This window comes from Pseudonaja textilis, chromosome 2 (genome assembly GCF_049901715.1).
Source record: "Pseudonaja textilis isolate UNSWEBS1 chromosome 2, rPseTex1.2, whole genome shotgun sequence".
Classification (NCBI taxonomy): domain Eukaryota; kingdom Metazoa; phylum Chordata; class Lepidosauria; order Squamata; family Elapidae; genus Pseudonaja; species Pseudonaja textilis.
The window spans coordinates 137949047-137970209 of NC_141991.1; the positions used below are offsets into that span (position 1 = coordinate 137949047).

Genomic DNA, 21163 nt, shown 5'->3' on the forward strand with positions numbered 1-21163 from the left:
TCCAGATATGAAGTGCCCCATCAACACAGGCAGCACCATATCCGGGCATGCAACAAAAGTACTTCCTAACGGCAAGCCCCCCCCCCTGCCATTCCCCCCTCATTTTGCATGTTTAATATGGGCCTTAATTTGGGGGGAGGGGCTTAATTTGATTTTATGCCAATAAAACATGGTGGGGCTTCCTATTGGTGGAGGCCGTATTGTTGGAGAAACACGGTATCTATCTATCATCTATCTATCTGTTTTCTCTCTCCTTTTTTCCATTCAACTTTCATTTGTTTTAAATTATATTCACCTCAGGAGGAAAGAATAATTCCCTAATAATGGAATTGTTCCTTCCAGCTATTGTGTAATTTTTGTTCTATACCAATATCTTATATAGTTAGCTTTTACTCACAATATCAATAGAACTGATAGTTTTCTTCTTGAACACATATAGAAAATCATTGCATTCTGAGCAAAACCAGTTTCCTTTGTTATGATTTTTAATCACATATTTAATGCCTTCTGTGGGCTAGGCGTTGTTGACCCTTCCCCTTTCATTTAATCTACCCACACTGGGGAAAAAAGAGTGAACATTAGAACAGTCTTTCTATGTTTACCTTATATGGAGACGGGAAGAATTTCATAGGCTTTGCATTCAGAAGCTAGGAGATTGACCACCGACTGTCACTTATTTTATCCTGTGCTTTTAACTGGAAAAGCAAAGCCCAATTTTAATGGTAAGGTCTTTTCTGCAAGTATCAAGTATGTCTTGCCAAAATCTACACATTGCGAAAAGGTTAACATCTGAAGTGTCTGTGTTGTTGTAGTTATATGGATTATATTGGAGAGAAAAGCAAGGTTTTACACTTAGGCAGGAGAAACCAAAGGTACGAGTACAGATTAGGTGAAACATGCCTCAAAAACAGTTACCTATGAGAGGGATCGTGGAGTCCTAATGGACGATCGCTTAAATATGAGGTAGTAGTAGTGTGCAGCGGCAGCCAAAAAAGTTAATACAATCCTTGGTTATATAAATAGAGACATAGGATCAAAACCACGTGAAGTATTAGTTAGTACTGCTTTATAAAGCCTTAGTAAAGCCACTCTGGGAATACTGCATCCAGTTTGGATCACTTTACAAAAATATATTGAGACTTTGGGAAAATTGCAGAGAACAGCAACTAAGATGATTAAAGGCTTGGAGACTAAAACCTATGAAGAAAGAGTTGCAGGATGTGGCTTTGGCTAGTCTAGAGAAAAAGGACTAGGGGAGGACATGATAGCAATATTCCAGTATTTGAGAGGCTGCAAAGAGAAGGAGATCAACTTATCTTCCAAAGCACCAGAGGGCAGGACAAGAAACAATGGATGGAAACTAATCAAGACAATTAATCAATGGAATGGTTTGCCTTCAGAAGTTGTTGGTGCTTCATCACTGGAGGTTTTTAAGAAGAGACTGGACAGTCACTTGTGTGAAATAGTAGGGGTCTCCTGCTTGACAACAGGGTTGGCTAGAAGACCTCCAAGGTGCCTTCTCGCTGTGTACTGATTATTGATTGAGAATGTGGGAAACTATAGTCTAACTCGTTTGCTGTGGCATATGGAAGCTGGATAGGCTCTAAATATGGGGGCAATAAAGAAATATGTTTAAAAAAAGCCTTCATGGAGAGACAATCTTGGATTGGCATGTATTCCTCAGAATAAGATTACACCGTCTGACAATACAGTAAGTGCCAAAATCAGGCAGCTATAGAACCTGGTTTGCGTGTTTCAAATTGATTTGTCTTTTTTTTTTCCTGCTGTACAAGTGAAGAAATTAAAACTTTGTAGCTGAATTCAGGATGACACATATTTCTCATGCTTGCTCCCAGTCACGCTCTATTCCTTATTTCACACACCCCCCACCTGTTGTGCCTTTAGCGATTCCGTGACAGACTGATTTTTTTGGGGGTGGCACCCTTGTCGTTTCTGTCACACCATTAACTAAGAAAGGAAACAGCTGTTGAACTTCTGTCTGTTAAAGGCAACAGGTGCCTGTCGGCTGTTGTGAGAGAGTGGAGAAATTGTAGAGATGAAGTCAAGATACATAAAGGTGTAAACTGCAAGTGCAATGTTGATAAAGATCCAGGCTGAATTCTGAGTTTTGCTGGAGGCAGAAGTACAAAGGTGAAGACTGCAGGGAAAGAAAGATAGGAAAAAGATAGAGTTTTTGTTTAGAACACACAAGATTCCTATTGGTACCTGTTAATTACAGTATTATGACATTTTCATTTTGTTCTGTTCTGCTCTCTCATTAGATGAGTAGAGTCCCTTCCTTCCTTCCTTCCTTCCTTCCTTCCTTCCTTCCTTCCTTCCTTCCTTCCTTCCTTCCTTCCTTCCCTTCCCTTCCCTTCCCTTCCCTTCTTCCCTGATTTTACAGAATTAATATTTGGTTCACTGCTCATTTTCCATCTGGGCTGCCCACTGTGCTAGCAGGAGATACATTTCTTCCATCCAGATTTTTTCCATCCCTCCCTTTTGGACTATTAACATCAGGGTTCTTTTGGCCTTCCCGATTCCTTTGCTTTGCTGGACTTATATTGGGGGTCACCTTAACAGGAGTGACAAGACACCATTCCATATTAATATATGGCACTACCCAATCCATCATGTATTGATTTTTAACTTCCAGTGGGAAACAATTTGCTATTATGAGTTGCAGAGTCATGTGAGAGCAAGATGTATACCGGGATGCACAACCTCTTCAAGGAGGATGGAGCAGAAACTAGATAAATGACCTGTAGGGTGGAGCACGCCCCTCTGGGCTTTTGTGAGCTATCCATCCACCCCACTGACAAAGCCAGATTCCCTTTGTCCTTGTCCTTCATGTTCTCAAGCAAGGCAGCTATAAAAGCGAAGCCAGGAAAGTCGACTTGTTTGCTTACCTCAGGCATAGGTGGACCCAGATGGAAAAGAAGGTCTGGATGGAAAAAAAAAAAAACCAGCCGGAGCCCACAGACATCGTATTATCTGCCTTGATGCATCCTGTGGCTATTCACCATCTGTTCAGCTACTTGGCATATTTATATCTTGCTTTTCCTCCAGGAGTTCAAGGCTACCTAGGTAGCAGAGGTGGGTATTCAGCAGGCTCTGGCCAGTTCTGGAGAACCGGTAGTGGAAATTTTGAGTAGTTTGGAATCTCTGACTGGCCCCGCCCACATTTATTTTCTTCCTCCTGAGTCCCAGCTGATCGGCTGGGTCTTCTTTTGTTGCCCTGCACAGGAGAACGGAGCTGGAAAGCAGGTTAGTGGGGTGGGGAGAGATGGGGATTTACAGTATCCTTCCCCTGGAATGGGGTGGTAATGGTGATTTTACAGCATCCTTCTCCTGCCACGCCCACCAAGCCACACCCACCACACCCACCAAGCCATGCCCACAGGACTGGTCGTAAAAAAAATTGAATCCCACCACTGCTAGGTAGCATTCCCTTCTCCCATTTTCCCCACAATCGCCACCTTGCAAAGGGATCAGGACTAAGTGAGTGTATGTGGCCCAAAGTCACCAGGGAGTTCTGTGGCTGAGGGTGAGTTTGAACCAGAGTTTCCCTGGTGCCAGATCAACATCTTGACCGTTGCACCACACTGGTGCAACGATCATAGCCACGATAGCATCCTAGGCATTCAGATTAGGCCAGGATGTGTATGACACAACAGAATTTTGGGGGGGATGAAGGGGAAAGTAAGTTTGCCATCTCCCATTTCCACATACCATTTTAAAAATATAGGGGAGGAATGTTATTTGCAGATCTCTGAAGCTGGCATCTCCCAGCACAATCTTAAGCATTTTTTTCCACCACAGTCTTTCGCCTTGAAAGAGTGAATCTTTTTTTCCCTGTCAGAAAACAGAACGTTTCTTATGTTTACATCTATCAACCAGATTGTGAAAGGCAATTATAGCTTACACTTTTATATACATACTTCCTAAAAATAAATCCTACTGAAATAAGTGAAGAGAACTTCTGATTACACTATCACGGGATGTCTCTCTGAACCATATTTCCATATTTCAGGCAAGGCAATCCGACTATTGTTACTCCCCAAACTTCTTTCCAGCTAGGTCTGATCCAGGCATAGACAACTGTGTGCTCTGCGTTCTGGACTTGAGTATCCATCAGCCCCAGATTTCATAAGACTTTGGGAATTGCAGTCCAAAACATCTGGAAAACACTAATGCCACCTCTTGGCCTGATCTGCATTGGCCTTTCCCATATTCCAGATTTGGGCTGCTCCTGTGGGGGCTTCTTGGTCGAGGAAATTTTACTCTCTGACAAACACAATAACCAAATAACTTAAGAGGGAATCGTAGGAAACGGCAACTAACGCAAGCTGAAGAAGAGCAACCTTGCACGTGCCTTGGGATATGTAAGGAAGTCACAGAAGGGTATAAAACATTTGACAATATTGGGGATGAAGCATTCATCACAGGACAACATTTCAGTTGAAAAAGGTCAACTGAATGTGTCCAGGATGATAAATTGGCAGTGGCTGAGGTGGGATTAGTACCAATATTATATTCTAGATATTGCCTTGAAGGTGTTTCAAGCAACGATTGTTGCTATGAATAAGCTCACGTGATATGTCCTCCATGACATAACATACAAGTTAAGGATAGAGAGCCTTCTTACTGATAATGATTGCATATTTTAAATTAAAAAACATGGGCACTGTGTCAGGGCACAGCATGTTATCACTGGAATTGGGAATGTGGGAAAGACCTAAAATACCCTTTTTGCTTCTAAAACCCCTCTAACCAGAGGGTGGTATCCAGCAGGTTCTGAGCAGTTCTGGAGAACCAGTAGTGGAAATTTTGAGTAGTTCGGAGAACCGGCAAATACCGCCTCTGACTGGCCCCGCCCCCATCTATTCTCTGCCTCCCGAACCCCAGCTGATCGGCTGGGTCTTCTTTTGTTGCCCTGCACAGGTTACCATGTCACTTTGCTTTATCTCTACCTGTGGTTTCTCATCTGCAATTAGCATATTCTGTGATACTAGTCCTAATTTTTTCAACAAACCATTAATGCAACAATGAAAAGCATCTAGTGACTTTTCTTCCCACCCCATCAAACATGCAAATGTGTGTAGTCAACAGAATTTCAAACCTTTTTGGTAGAATCATAGGTTGTCAGTGAACCCAATATTCTATTATTTAACACTGTCAGCCAAAACTGAGGGCACAGTAAGAAGTAATCAGATCTTATAAAGGCAGCTCTGCTATTCTAGTCTGAGAATTTGTGAACAATAATCTTGAGATTTGTTGTAGGTGTGGAGGGAATAAAAACAGGGTTGTCTTTGTGGAATTTGTAGGTTCAGAAAAGATAAAGCAAATCTCTAAATATACATATTAAGTGTGGGATCACTGCCAGAGATTGTATGAGGCATGTTGGGATTTATATGCTAAGAAAAGGTCTGGGTAAGGATATATTAAGCATTTACACTATATATAGATTGTGAGAGGAGAAAAACTGAAGGATTAAAAATTTGTTACATGGATGGACTTGTAGTCTAGGTGTGTTTCTGATGATTTAGAAGCATTTGGGAGAATATTCTTGGTGGACCAGAGTAGCCTGCAAAAGGCAGATTGTAACCTGGCTTGTGCTTGGATTAGATGGTTAAAGGCTTAGGATGTTAGTCAACTGCACAGATGAGATGCTACCATTTTGACAATTAAAAATCCAACACTCCTTTGGGAGTTGAGAAGAGATTATTTTAGCCTCATTTTTCACTGACATCATTTTGTCCATTCCTTAATTTGGCTCCAATTTGCAGGTCAAATTCTCCGCATGGAGAACAACCGAATCCCCAAGATGGCAATGCATACAATGCCAGGTAATAAGGCATGGCAAAATTACCAACTTTGACAACTTCTGGACCAGGGAAGTCCTAGTTTTTACTGCTGAAGTCAAGCTCATCTGGAAATGTCTACCCGAGATGCTGTCTTCCTCATTCCCTAAGACTGGAAGTGGATTGTGTGTACATGACAATCTTACCTTTAATAGGGAAACCCTCACAGAAAGTTCTTTGCTCAAACCCTTATTTTGGATGTCACTACTGCAAAATTGAAAATTAGAGTGCCATATAGATTCAGTATGGTTTTTTTTGAGTGGAGATTTTCCCCACAAAAGAAACCAAAATCAACCACTCAGCAAGTGAAAAGGTTTGGCACAGATTTAAGAAAGCTGACTCAACTGGAAAGTTCTTTGTTGTAGGGATAGTGTGCATAAGGCACATAATATTTTTTAACAAGGCAACTTTAATTTCCTATCAGGCTCAGCTTTGGCCTGAACAATCTTTATCTGAAGTTGTTGGTGCCACCTGGTGACCAATATGGAGATTCAAATCATGTTGATCCTCCACAAAGCTCATGCAAAATAGAGGAAACATGGGGATGGATCAAGATATTGATCAAGATTTAGTTCAAAAATAGAAAACGCTAGAATGAATTTAGAAATGGAGGAACGCACCATGATCATAATCATGTAATCACTGGGCTGGAAGGGACCCTAGAGGTTTTTTTTTTTTAAAGACCTCATTTTAAGGCAGGGGTCCCCAAACTTGGGAACTTTAAGACTTGTGGACTTCAACTCCCAGAATTCTCCAGCCGGCTATGCTTAAAGTTGCCAAGTTTGGAGGCCTCTGTTTTAAGGAGTCCAACAGGAATATGGCTTGGAACCTACATTTTGTAACAAAAGTTTCTTTTGTGATCTTCACACCATCAGTTTCATCCAAGTGAGCTGTGGTAGCCAATGGCAGAATTTTTTCCCTCAACTTTGTCCTTCCTAACTACCCTTTTCCTTACAATAGGAATCTAAAGCAAGTGATGGGTTGTTAAGAGAGATGAAGGGGGGGAAATACAATGCCTATTAAAATGAATATTACTAGACTAGCAGGACAGAGATTTCAAACAAAGCCGGTGAGATGCAGAAGGAAATCCTGAATTTCATAGAGCTACAGTAGGAATTTCAGCCGCTATTGCTTGAATGGTCTTCTGGCTCCTTATCAGTCATCTGGCTCCTTATCCTCACAATCACTCCTAAGATTTGATGTTTAAAAAGGTTATTGACTGGGATACTCCATCCATACTTAAGATGAGGTAATATGAAGCTTCATAAAGGCTGTTTTGAACATTCCACGGTCTTTGGGGATACCATCTTTAGAAGAAATCAAAATTCCGTGAAACAGCCTTCATCAATCTACAAGTTTGTTATACTAGACGGGGGATTATGAGAACACACAAGACATCAAGTTGAGGAAGAACGCTATTAATCAAACAAAAGCTAGACTCCTGCTTGATTCTTGGTAACTGCGTGTGTGTGTGTGTGTGTGTGTGTGCGCGCGCGCACACACACACACATGCATTATGGCCAACAGTGCAGAAGGGGCATGTCATTTTCTGGAATATTTTCTGACTTCTCAGTCTAGATTCCATCCCCTATTACCTCCACAAAGCAACCTGACAACTTAAAAAGCTTCTCTAAATAGTTTTGGAGAGGGAGAAACGATTTACAGCAAGCAGGGAGGTGATTTCTCTGCCTGCCTGATATCAAATTGAAGCAGAGCAAAACTTCGCCAAGGTCTTTTCATAGGCTGAGGCTGCCCAGACCACTTGCTTTGCTAGATAGGTGTATCTGCTATTTAGTTGGATTTGTTTTTTTTTGTTTTGGTGCCTTCTCAGTGGCTGCCTGAACAAGTCACTGCAGTTTTCTTAGCAAGTTTTTCATAAGTGGTTTGCCCTTGCCTACTTCCTAGGGCTGAGAGTGAGTGACTGGCCCAAGGTGGGTCTAGAACTCACCATCTCTCAGTCTCTACCCTGGTTCTTTAACTACCAAACCAAGTTGGTTCTCCTGTTGTTTAGGTTACACACGACAAAACTGTTCAGAATTTGCAATTTCCCGTGGAATAAAATCAGCCCCCAATGAAATAAAGAAGAAATATTTAAAAGCGTTAGTTTTTAAAAATTTTATTTATAACAATATCTGTTTTTTATTTTTAATGTTTTGTTTTTAGTTGTAAAGTAATCTGGCAAAAATTATTAAAACATTTGGGCCCTCTTCCCAGGGAAAAAAAAATGCTGAGGAGACCTCCTTCCCTCCCCCCTACATGCGTGTAATTTCTACTATAAAAGCTAGTTCATCTTATTTACTTCTGATCTGATTTCATCTTTAAAAAACAAACAAACCAAAAACAGGTTGGAAAGAAATGAGAAGTTGAAATAACATTTGAACCTCTTTCCAGAAATAGGAATGATGGAAATTGTGGTGATGGAGGGAGGAGGGAGGGAAGGTCAGGAAAGAGGGGAAGAAATGGGACCTTGGTTGCAATTCACAATTTGTAAACTCTGCTTAGTCTTAAGACACGGACACTAAAATAAAGTGAGATACAGTCAAAGTAATAATTCTCCCAAAAGAATATGATTTCTGGAAATAAAATGCTTTCGAGGGGAAAAAAAAATTAGTGGAAAGGTGAAAAGATACGAGAAAACCAGTTTGGGTGGTGGCTGATGGGATAAGAGGAGATTAAAATCATATTGGTAGAAAAAAAAATGATTAAGGCGTTGCAAAGATTAGACTGGCTGGGTGCTGTGAGAGAAAAGGCCATTGTTGGAAATACACAGGAAAAAACTATTGGGGAAAAAAAAAATAAGAATGCACTTGATGAGAAGAACATTTACACCAGTGGTTCTTTAATTCAATTCTTCGGTAGCCAAAGGGCCTTTTGTGGACTTTCGGGTGATCTGAGAGGACCTGATGGAACACCGAAAAGAAACGTTGAAGGGTTGGTTTGGTTTTTTTTTATTTTTTAAATGACAAATGGTCAAATCAAGAGTCAGCTCCTTTTGCTCACTGAGCAAATGGAACTGTTGCACAAAGGGGGAAGGAGAAACAGGCCAGGATAAGGTATTGCCATGTCTGTGCACTGCAGAGAAATCTGCTCCTTAAGACATCCTGATATAAGGCTTCGTTTTTTGTTTCGTTTTGAAAGAGGAATCACAAAACAGAACAAGGTTTTTGAGGGTTCCTCGGGGAAAACACCTTACATTTTCCTAAGGGATGAGTTCACATACAGTAGCACATCCACAGGTTCCTCTGGGGTTTTCTCCAACCCACGTTTGTGATGGATGTGCAGCTACTGACCCACTCCCCATTTTCTTCCCAAATGGATCAGTCTGTGGAGGGAGGGGGAAAAGGGGGCAAATGGAAATAAGCAAACTAAAATCATGGTGCGTGTGTCCCCCCCCAGTGCCCCAGAATTAAAAGATCACTGGTGTGTCTGTCGTGGGTATCTCTTCTCCGACAAACCTACATTGAGTTGTCAACATTGGCATCATATTGCGATCCACGTTCAGCGGAACCAATTTTCAGTGTGCACGAGAAGGAAGGAAGATGTTCCCCTTCCCTGCAAGTTTCAGACATGCACTTTTCAATATGGTTCATCTCCAACTTCTGGCAAGAAAAAAGCCTTCCTGGATTCATCAATTGCATCCTGAGAAGGGTGGGAAAGTATTGCAAAACTTTAAAAGGCTAGCAACCTAAAAGCTGCCTGCAGAAGAAGCAGAAGTGGATTGTTTTGTGCAGCAAGCAAAAAGATCCAGCCCTTTAGCCTAAAGTGGGGTCTTCTTACAGTTCTTCCCCTATTCCCTACATTGCCTTAACTTCAATCACCCCTGAGTCCAGTGACAAGAGATTCAGCGGCTGGTAGATGAAAGGGAATATACAGGTAATAATACTGCTCACATATAAAAGTAATAATCCTTCATTTGTACATTTATACAGTATCTCTTGCTCCCTCCCCATCTGGTCTCTTTCCATCTGGTCTCTGTCTTGGGCTGATGGCCCATTACCCCCATTCCTTATGCCAGGGGGTTGCCTAGGTCATCATCTGCCCCTCTCGACAGCAGCTCCCGCTTTTCGTCTGTGCTGGCTAGTGAATTGCGGCTGTTGTGGGCACCCATGTAGAGTGTGGCGTACACTGGGTTTGTGAAGTTTGTGGGCTAGAGGAGAGAAAGGGGAAAAAAAAGAGAGTAAGAAGATGGCCGGGAAAAGGACAAAGCCAGCTTCCCTTGATACTTCATCTTTATATTATCCCCAGCATCATCACCATCTCGGAGACTGTTGTTCCCTTCCTTCCCACCACAATATGGCAACAACTAGCGTGGCTTTAAAAAGGTTTGGACCTCGTGTCAGTGCGACACTTTTCACGAAGGGAACATTATTTCCTTCGGGCTTCTCCATAATACTTGTTTTTTTTTAAAAAAAAAAGCTTCTTCTGGCCGGTGACACTTTTAACATCAAGCAGTCTGACAAAAACGGCGCAGCTTCCATGAATAGTGGAGAGGCGCTGTGCTTATGAGCATTCAGAAGCACTTATTCCAAATGATTTTCTGAAATCCGTGCATCCTTTTTATTTATCACTTAGTTGAGCTGCCCCCTCGCTGAAAAGAGTGATTCTGAGTGGCGTTACAACCCCTCGGTGAAAAGGAAAACCAATCACACAGCAATAATGCCTGGAGAGATAGCACGGATCCTTTCAAGTGATGGGGAGACCTCACGACCCCAAACTCAGGCTTTGGCCAACGTTAACGGGTGTTCCACACTACATCCAGTTGCCTCCCTTCCCCTGTTTTAATGTGGTTATCTAATAGCAAAATGCATTGCTCAAATTGTTGGTTTGGGGGATAACAAAGCACATTAGTAGTTCTTGTTGTTTTTGAAGTTACTATAAATACACACCCCAATACTAAATCATATTGTATGGTTAAGCATGAAAATGGAGGATAATGCCACCAAAGTTTCTCCAATTCCCTGGTGCAAATAAAACCATGGCTGGGGAGTTTAAGGCTAGTATTTGTGCCCAAACGTCTGGAAAACTGCGAATAATCCAGCATTGATAGGCTACAGGCAAATTGGATATTTTAAATCCAGAGCCAGTAGAAGGCAAGACTCCCACAGTTTTTCCAGATATGTTCTACAGAAACACTAAATGAAACCTTTTTAAATTGCAAATTTAAAATTTAACAGATTGGAAGTAGGTGAAATGATTGAAGATTTGCAAGTTTATGGTCGTTTGAAAAGGGTTCTCTATTTTCCAACAACCACATCATTGTGCGAAAATCACACGATGGCATTTGATCTCTGTCCTCAAGGGTGGCTCTTTTAATCCTTGAAGACCTTGCGATAGGAAGGGAACTGTTGTGTTCATGACACAAAATGTGCAATTGCAGCTATTCATTCGGGTACAAATGCTACTTACAGATAGTTCTCGACTTATGACCAAGTCACTTTTTTCAGTGCTGTTGTAACTTTGAATGGTCACTAAATGAACTGTTGTAAGTCGGGGACTACCTGTTTAAATTATCATCACCATGTGTAACTAAAGATTGGGTAATGCGGCTTTTCCTCATATAATAATGATGGTGCACAATATCTTCGTGCAGTCTGGGGCTCCCATTTTCCTCTTCCAAACCTTATCAGGGTCCAGAGCGAAGTCGGCATCTAGCAGCTCCCCTACATCATCTGCGTCAGGGTCCCCCTCGTACATCTTGTAGGTGGGATTGCCAATCTCCACGTTCATGGCTCCGTTGGTCATGCGCTGGTGCTGAAAACCTTTGGCCCTGGAAGAGAGAGACACAGCAGGAATGAATGGGAGGGGGTGTCAAACACCCACGGTTGGGCATTGATGCAAGCATCCAGCAATGCAGCATTACTGAGTAGGACCTGAACTGCAAATTCTTGGGAGGTGGAGGAAGAATTATGCACTAACTCGGTGTTTCTGCTTGTTGTGCTTGTTGTCTTTGTTGAGATGGTTTAAATGCCTTGAAGGAACGTGTGTAAAAGGATCCTTAATCTTTTCCGCATGCATTGATTTTGCACAGCAAATATCCTTCCCGGGGGAAAAATGTTTTGAGTTTGGTGGTAATTGTTGAATTTGGTGGTAAGGACATGGAAATAGCTCTACCTACCCAACTTTATAAACATAGGAGACTGGAATCCAAGGTGTTAATTGTAAAATGTAGTTTGGCTCTCAGAATAACTTTTATGCATATAATGGGGAGGGAGGGATATAGTGTCTGTCAATACAGAAAAGTTTAGTTGTAAAGTAATCTGGATATAGGGGACGTGACGGCTCAGAGGTTAAAGGCATTGAGTTTGTCAAGATGGAAAGCTGACAGCCCGGTTCGAGACCTGAGCGCAACGCAAGGGAGAGAGCTCCCGTTCCTTGCCCCAGCTCCTGCCCACCTAGCAGTTTGAAAGCAGGCAAATGTGAGTAGATTAATAGGTGCCACTTAGGTGGAAAGGTAATTGTCAGGGTTCCAGAGTTCATCGCTGTCAGTAATAGTGTTCCATTCGCCTTTGGCATATAACCATGGTGGCCACATGACCATGGAACATGTCTTTGGAAGTGCCGTTTCCCTCTGTCAAGAAATGGAGATGAGCACTGTGTCCTAGTCAGACATAACTGGACAGGGAAACCTTTACCTTTACGTGTGTGCATGTGTATATCATGGATGTATGGATGTCTCTGCCTGTCTTCCTCTATCTATCTGCCTATGTCTGTCTGTCTTCTGTCTGTCTGTCTGTCTATCTATCATTATGTAAAAATATAAATATTGCAGTGACATTTCCTCTCTTAAGGTACTTGCTTGAAGTCAAAGATCCATGCATTTTGGCAGCAGATTAAGATCTAAGTATCCAAAAGAGACACTTTCCCCATCCATTTCCTCCTGAGACAATCCAGATACTACCGTATATTATGAATCTACCATATACCGTAGTACAAGATGCTTCAATCCAATTTGGCACCTGAAAGGACTTATTGACCCAAGGCAAATGGCGTCATAGGTGAGAACAGAAGTGCAACAGACTGGCTCATAGACATAATCAAAGCTGAACCTTTGCCGAGAAGGGTTTGCATCTGTCTTAACAGCTGGCTTTTATAAATAAATAATCCCGTATTTAAGGATAGAATCCCAGTCTGTACTATGGTAGTTATATAGGACTTCTTAGACCATCTGCATTCATTGTTTTGGAATGCCCAAGCTTACCCTTTAATCCGTTTTTTGTACCAAACCACAGCACCAGCCACTAGCATTAGGAGCAGCAGCAGCAGAATTGGAATGACAATAGACACAGTTCCTAGAAAAAAATAGGGAGACATTGGTTGCCTCTGAAACATAGAAAACATTCACTTCCGCTCTGGACATGTGTGCCACATTACCTTCTCTTTACACATGTCTCTTGATATCGCTTCTTTTTTCTGCCAAATGATGATAGCAATAGATAACAATCTGAGAGAGTATATTCCCAAATGGGAGACAAGTGGGTGTAGTGGGTGACACTGTGGGGACCCCAGTTCTCCCTTCAGAAGCAAAAGGCCTTCTAAGCATGAGTTTGAGCCAAGCACCTTCAATACAACTTACGCTACAGTGTTATTATGTGGATAATAATAATAAAGTTGGAGAAGAGGAGGAACAAGTCAACCGCCTTGCTTCAAATAGACAGAACGCCTTCTCCTTAGAACGAAGAGATGGGGTTGCAATTTGGCAATGGGTGGGGTGGCAGTATTGCTCTGCCTCTCCACCAGACTCTTCGCTGCAATAACTCTTCATTGCAATATACCTTTAATTTTCGCAATCTTCTGTACTGAACTTCTCTCCTCTACAGAACTTATAGCAGCTCCAAGAACAAGGACAGTGAAAATATTATCTGTTCTGCCTTGAATATAGTTATCTTCCTAATCATTTCAAAGGCAACTTTTGCAGGGGAACCATTCTTTGCTAATGCCCCCAAAACCAATTGATGATATTCCTACCATCTCATCAGATCTGGAAAGATAATCTTAGTGGATTGTTCCACCTGTAAATATAGTGGGAGGCAGGCTCTCAGACACTGAAACATCATGAGTCACATTGTCTGTTTGATTTGGAACCTTATCAATTTTTTTTCTACAAATAAATGACCTCCAACCTCCCAATATACCTGTCCAACACACACCCCAGTCCCTACAACAGCCATGTCCCCACTCCACTTACGGTTGCTTTGTTGTATGCTGTTCACAGATTCCTCACAACGCTCCCCAGTCATTTCCAAGATACACCTGTAGAACGAGAAGCAAAACACAGTATAAACCCAACAGGGCAGTTCCTCTGAGCAGGAAAGATGCTGGCAGGAGCACTGGGCAATTTTGGGGGGAAAACTAACTGAGAGAAGAATAAATCAGGGCTGGATTACATGAATTATGATTATGAAAAATGAGTCACCATGGGCGAACAGGCAGCAAAATAAATAAGTAAGTAAGTAAGTAAATAAATAAATAAAGTAGTTATTTATTTATTTAAAGTAGTTATTCTAGCCACTGTGCCACCATGGCCCTACATAACTTATGTAAAGTTATGTAGAGCCATGGTGACGCAGTGGCTAGAATGCAGCATTGCAGACTGACTCTGCTCACTGTCAGGAGTTTGATCCTGACTGGTTCAAGGTTGACTCAGCCTTCCCTCCTTCCGAGGTTGTTGGGGGCAATAGGCTGACTCTGTAAACTGCTTAAGAGAGGGCTGTAATGCACTATGAAACAGTATATAAGTCTAAGTGCTAGTGCTATTAACAACTACTGTAGGTGATCTAAGGCAATAGGGCAATAGGCAATATTCTAAGAATATCCTTAAAGAAGAAGAACTGGGGAATAGGATGACATGGAAAATCAACACCCATGATCATTCTGGAAAGTGGTGGGTAGTCATCTCTTCTTTTAACTCGGGCCCACGGGCATGTCCCTCCCTTCATTCCAAGTCCCCTCTCTACTCACTGGCACACTGGCATGGAAGTTTCAGCGTTCATGGTGCATGTCCCCCCATTCATGCAGTAGTTGTTGCAAGTCAAACAGCTGGGGGCCATCTTGCCATCAGGGCAGCTGCAAAGGTCAAAGGGAAGCATGGTCAATGGAGCCCGGATTTCTTACCCTGATTCTCAGTCTTTCAAGATTTTGCAAGATGTTGCCTATTGACAGACTTTTGCCCTCTGCCCTAGACTTTTCTCCCTCCCTCCCCCTCCCTGTACTTGGTTCAGCTTGTTCCCTCTACAGCCCTGAACCACTTGGACTCTCCTTGTTCCACACCCATCGGCACTTCTCGCAACAAATCCCACCTACTTACATGCAGGTGACATTGCCGGTCTGCTTGTTGATGGAGCATTTGCCCTTGAGGCAGCGATCACACTTGTCATGCTGGCAGCGGTCACCGTAATAATTTGTTGTGCAGCGACACTGCTGAATCCCAGAGGCTGTCAAATGGCACACGCCATTATTTTCACAGTAGTTGGAACAAAGGCCTGAAAGAGCAAGAGAGATGTTGGCGTAAGTGGAAAGGATTCATTCCAGATTCACGGCAGAGACTCTGCCTGAGCCTGAGATTCACAAACAATTGACTGCCGGCTCACTCGGAATCTTTTATCTCTTATACCCCACTGATTGGTTATTATTAAATAATGGTGTTATTTTATTTTTTTTAAAGTGCTAACACATTAAGGATGTGCATAGCAGTTTGCTCATTTGCAAAAAGAATGCTCCAGGCAGCTTTAGAAGGTCCTAGTCTTTCCACCCGCCCACAAAAAAGGAACGTGGTAAATCTCTTCCAAAACATGCCATTCTCTGAATGGTTCAGTGGTTTCCAGAAATAATTCCCCTGAACTGGAAGCTGTTCCAAAAAGGTAATCCAATCCCAAAACAGGGTCTGCCTCATCTGGAATGCCACTTAAGATCCTCCCAATTCAGAGGATTTACTTCTAGAAACCCTGGCATGGTCCAAAGGGGAAAGGGTACACTCTATAAAGTTCTCTGGCATCTTCAGTTCCCACACTGTGCAAATCTTTATGGTGTGCCTACAGCAGGGGACCGCCAAACTCACGGCCTGTGGGCTGGATGCGTCATGTACTGGCCCCTCCCCCACCTGGTTTAGTGAAGGGAAAAACAGTCCCGATGTCAAGCCCAAAATTGACATATGCGTAGCCATTTTATTTAGCCTTATGATATATTCCTTTTCTTTCTTTCTCTTTGCTGGTTATGGGGGGGAAGGTTTTTGGGCTTGCCACATTCCTAAGGGGGGAGGAGAGGAGATAGAGAGAGCTGTTTAGGCTAGGTGGTTTTTCTTCCCGTGGGAACAAAAGCTGACCATGCTGAGACCTGGAGGTGCAGATTGATGATACCAGGAAACGTTGGTTTACTTCCATTGGGGAATGAGACTTTTGGGGGCTGTATCTAACTTCCGATATTATGTGGTGTAATTCTGGGTTGCGTTAGATCCGGAATTACAACAGATGTTTTCCTAAATAAAAGAAATTGTTTTGGAAGGTGGACTTCCTTCTTTTCTTTTTAAATGGATTTCATCACTTGGAAACCTGACACCCAACACGTCATGTCATCCCACTGTGACAACGCGAATTTGACACCCCTGGCCTAGTGACTGTAAATGCGCCCCAAGATTGCAAGCACACTCCAAGCGTGCCTATTTACATTAGTGATAGGTTAAGCGAAATGACTCTGTATTGAGTGGAAAGATTACAGCAATCCTTGGCGAGAAACGCGTATATTCTCCATCCAATTTCACCTTCACTGTTGCTACCGACCCCAAGAAAGATCCAAGGAGGCAAGGCAGAGATTTCAGCTCCAACTTCCTGGAAGTCAGCGGAAAGACTGCTTGGCTAGACTAACTGGTTTCTCTGTACTTCCTCCCTTTGGTTAGAATTTGAGGTATTCTTGGCAGCGACTAACGGGCAGACTCTGCCCTTCAAAACCCTCAGGACATCTTGCCATCAGCTTGCCTGGGAATACTTACGAAACTGGCACTTGTCACCAACGTAACTGTCCGGGCAGCGGCAGTTTGGCTGGTTACCCTGGTTGACTGTACAACTGCCATTGTTCAGGCAATAATCCATGCACACCGGCTTGTTACACTGAGACCCAGTGAAGCCATTGGGGCAGCGGCATGTTGGCATCCCTGGGTGGGTGGGAAGAAAGAGATTGTCGATTAAGTGGGGTCTTGATTTTGGCAGGGCGAGGCTGTATCCTGAATTCCTGAGGCAAACCCTGCATTTCACTGAATGCCCATCTTGGCTGTCAAATGTTTTCCCTGGCTCCGAGTCTCTATCCACTTTCAATTTTCAAAGTAGCCAATCAATGAAGATTTGACTCCACAGAGAAACTACAGACAAAGAATATATGTAACTTATAAGGCCTTCGGGGGGAAAACACAGGTACTCCTCAACTTATGTTCATGTAGTGACTGTTCAAAGTTATAACAGCACTGAAAAAAAGGACTTATGATCAGGGGTGGGATTCTACCAGTTCAGACTGGTTCGGGTGAACTGGTAGTTCCGGTGAGCATGCAGTGTGTGTGCGCGCACCCTCACCAAACTGGTTGTTACACTGGTTGAATCGTACCGCTGCTTATGATCGTTTTTCAGATTTACAACCATTGCAGCATCACCAATGTCATGTGATCGAAATTCGGATGCTTGGCAATTGACTCATATGTATGACGTTTGCAGTGTCCTGGGGTCATGTGATCCCCCATTGTGACTTTCTGACAAACAAAGTCAATGGGGAAGCCAGATTCACTTAACAACTGACTTTCTAACTTCACAACTGCAGTGATACGCTTAACAACTGTGGCAAGAAAGGTCGTGAAATGGGGCAAAACTCACTTCAGAAATGTTTCACTTAGCAAACAGAAATTTGGGGCTCACTTGTGGTCGTAACGTTGAGGACTACTGTAGTTTAAAATATAGGGAAACAATAGTAGAAAAAAACAAGCAGCCAAGTGAGGGATATGTTGGTGTCCAATCGCATTTGTATCCAACAGAGCAGTACTGTATTATTATTATTATTATTTTTGGTATTGTAAGCCAGGACTCTCCACTTTTCTTCTCCCTGGGCATCCAACTCTTATTTTTACAACAACTTACCAGATAAAGAAGCAGCACAAGTGCCTCCATTCTGGCAATAGCTGGCACACTGGTCATACTGGCACTTGTCACCGATGTAACGTGGCTGGCACCGGCACTTGGGCTGCTTGCGTGCATTGAGGAAACAGCTGCCCCCATTGAGGCAAACGAGATCGCAAGTGTCAGTGGTTGGACCTGAAGAATAAAGCATGCAAAGACATGAAAAAGCAGTCCTCCTTACTTTTTATTATTATGAGCCGCGGTGATGCAGTAGTTAGAATGCATTACTGCGACTACTTCTGCTGACTGCCAGCTCTCTGCAATTTGGCAATTCAAATCTCACCAGGCTCAGGATTGACTCAGCCTTCCATCCTTCCGAGGTGGGTAAAATGAGGACCCAGATTGTTGGGGGCAATAGGCTGACTCTGTAAACCACTCAGAGAGGGCTGTAAAGCACTGTGAAGCGGTATATAAGTTTAAATGCTATTGCTATTATGCACCGTTTTAATAACTTCCTCCTCTGAAAAGCTTACTATCCAAATTGACTTGTGGAAAAGTAAGAGAGGAAGAGGAGGGAAAGCGGCAGCAGGGAGCTAATGTTTCCACACTGCAGATATTTGTGTTGAGGTATTTGGTTTCACGGAGCAAGGGAATTGCCTAGGCCTTCAGAGCTAAAGGTGGATTTAGAACCCATGTTACAGAAGGATTATTTCCCAGAGTTCTGTACATACAGAAAGAAGGCATGACTAAGCAACCACGGGTTCTAGGAACCAAGATCTGAAGAAGTTTCTCTTCATCCATATTAAAGAAAGCCCAAGATTTGAGTAGACATTATAGACGATCGCTTCACTGAGAGCAAGTTAAAATATAAAGATGTTCCTGTGCCAGGGACTGGGCTTCAATTTCAAAATAAATAACTCCAGCCCACATATACATTTTATACTACACAGAACCTCAATAGAAACTACTACTTTCATTTTTAACGACACAACTACTCTGTGGCCAGCTACTGATCAACAGAAGTATGCAAGAGTCCACAAGCAATTCTCAGCAGCATCCCTCTACAGACTACAGGGTAAGTAGATGTTCAGGCAAATGTTCAGGATCCACAGCACAGTGGAAAGTACCAAGTTCAATGCCTGGAATATATTAGGAAGCAGGAAATATGAAAGACCTTATCTGCTGGAAGCCTTGGAAAACTGGACAGAGCAGAAGACTGAAGCATCTCCCTATGGTTATATGGTCAAACCTGGAAGAATTCATTCTAAATATTCTCTTAGTTTTGTGAAATTCTTACAAGAAACTTCTCAGTAAAGGTTCTTATTCCATGAGGTACATGCCGTATGTAGAACTGTCTTTATCTTCATACTTTTAAGTGGAAGCACAAAGGTACTGATTCTTCTATCAAGTGACTTGCAACTAATAAGTTGGTTGTAAGATTGTAAAGTACCCTAAACAATGTATCTTGCTTCTGTATGAGAATGTCCTACTGCTCTTCCTGATCAGACTGAAAACACAACATTACTTGCTCCACGAGAGATAAAAAAACGCAAGGGGAAGTCAGAAACAGAGAAGAGGCTCACTGTTCTCCTGGGACCTGAAATAGCTTTCTATACACTTGTGGCATGTAGATTTGCTTTGCGGCTTACTTTTCATAAGAAGCATCAGCCCACCAGGCAAGAAAGCTATAGGACAGCTTAGTTCATGGTGTTGTGTTTGCTATTAACTTCAGCAGTAGTGAAAAGAACATTAAGGCAGGAGGATGTAACTGCTTGTAAACCTCAACTGCAGTTTTATATTTTTAACAAAGTCACTGAAATTTGTTGATTTCCTACCTAAAGACACTTGTGTGCAGTGTTCTACTGCATTTATGTAAAAAGGCAGAACAAAATTGCCGTTAAGCATTAAACAGGTTTAAACTATTTTGCGCTCTCCGTCCTCTCCAACTCCTCCCATTTGCACGGTGCATCCTTTTCTCTTTTCATCATGAAACTGAGCTCTCCTTTCGAAAAGAAGAGAAAGGTACATGGTTCCTGAGCTGTCCATCTTGGGTTAGGTCAAGCTTGGTTGACCTTTCTTGACCTTTCTTGATTATCTTTCTGAAAAAGAACCCTTAACTGGAAAAAGCCACTGAGTCTGGATCGTCTCCATACAAAGCGTTATGATTAAAATGCAAACTCTGCATATTTCCATACTGCTGTTATTTTCGCACCTTCGACCCTATGAAGAAACCACACAAAATCCATCTAGGGGGGTCCTCACAGCCGTCACCTTCAATTGGTGAAGGAATACTTGATCTGATTTCCACTGTCCGATAAAGAAACCCAAACGATGGTACTCACCATGTTAAAGTATTCGTCTCGCATGTCTTACCAGGGGATGACCGGGAAGGATCAAGGCACTAAAGGGCAATGAAGTTCAAGCCTAAAGGACCCGCTTACAGAGAGCTCGGGAGGAAGATGGACTTACCAACAGGTGAGACAGTAGGTGAAGGAACAAGCACACATATGCCATTGTCCAACCTCCTGCCATTGGGGCAGGTACACACAGGACCACTGGGGCTCAGGAGGCAGAGCCATTCGCACTTCTTCCTGTCACATGGGTTGGTCACTGGAGAGAAAAGACAGCAAATAGAAGGGTTCAGCAGAGGTCTCAAGGAAAACTTTCTCTATCCTTTGGCATCCAAAGAGGGTCGGAAAAAGAACCTCAGGAAGCAGACTTGATTTTCTAGCTTCTGGACTGCCTTCTTTTCATTTGGTTTCGGAAGAGTTTTTTTTTTTTTTTTTACAATCCAGCTTGTGTTTTCCTGGCTCAGAGTCTATGCTAATCATTTCTCCCCCCCCCCACACACACACACTCTATTTCTTGATGATCCATTACACCAGGGGTGGCAAACTCAATTTCATTGAAGGCTACATCACCGTTGTGTTTGACCTTGGGGGGGCGGGGGGGGAGCATGGCCAAGGTGGGCACAGCCAGCTTGACATCCCTCATGTCGGGGGTGCCTATGGTAGCCTGAGTGCTTTGCCAGCGAAAATGGACACCCGAGCACCGTTTTCGGCTGTGACAACCTCCTGCAACCCTCTGCCAGTGAAAATGGAGTTCTGTTTTCGGTGGCAGGCGCACCGCAGGCCAGTCCTTTGCTGTTTCCAGGGTGGTCCAGATCTAGCCACCCCATCGGCCGGATCCGCCCCCCCGGGCCTTGAGTTT

The 21163-nt window shown here is 42.9% G+C and overlaps 1 protein-coding gene across 3 annotated transcripts in view; it reads right to left on the reverse strand.

Annotated features, from left to right (window-relative positions):
• Positions 1-7964: 7964 nt before the first annotated feature.
• Positions 7965-21163, reverse strand: part of LRP1 (LDL receptor related protein 1) — a 311480-nt gene continuing 298281 nt past the window's right edge. For all 3 annotated transcript variants that reach the window (XM_087925459.1, XM_026713764.2, XM_026713763.2), the window contains 9 exons: positions 20423-20563; positions 17975-18148; positions 16846-17007; positions 15169-15343; positions 14823-14927; positions 14050-14114; positions 13063-13153; positions 11484-11631; positions 7965-10011 (listed from right to left, as the gene is read on the reverse strand). In XM_087925459.1, the coding sequence (XP_087781585.1) occupies positions 9871-10011; positions 11484-11631; positions 13063-13153; positions 14050-14114; positions 14823-14927; positions 15169-15343; positions 16846-17007; positions 17975-18148; positions 20423-20563 (1202 nt within the window). In that variant the 3' untranslated portion in view covers positions 7965-9870. The remainder of the gene's footprint in view (positions 10012-11483; positions 11632-13062; positions 13154-14049; positions 14115-14822; positions 14928-15168; positions 15344-16845; positions 17008-17974; positions 18149-20422; positions 20564-21163) is intronic.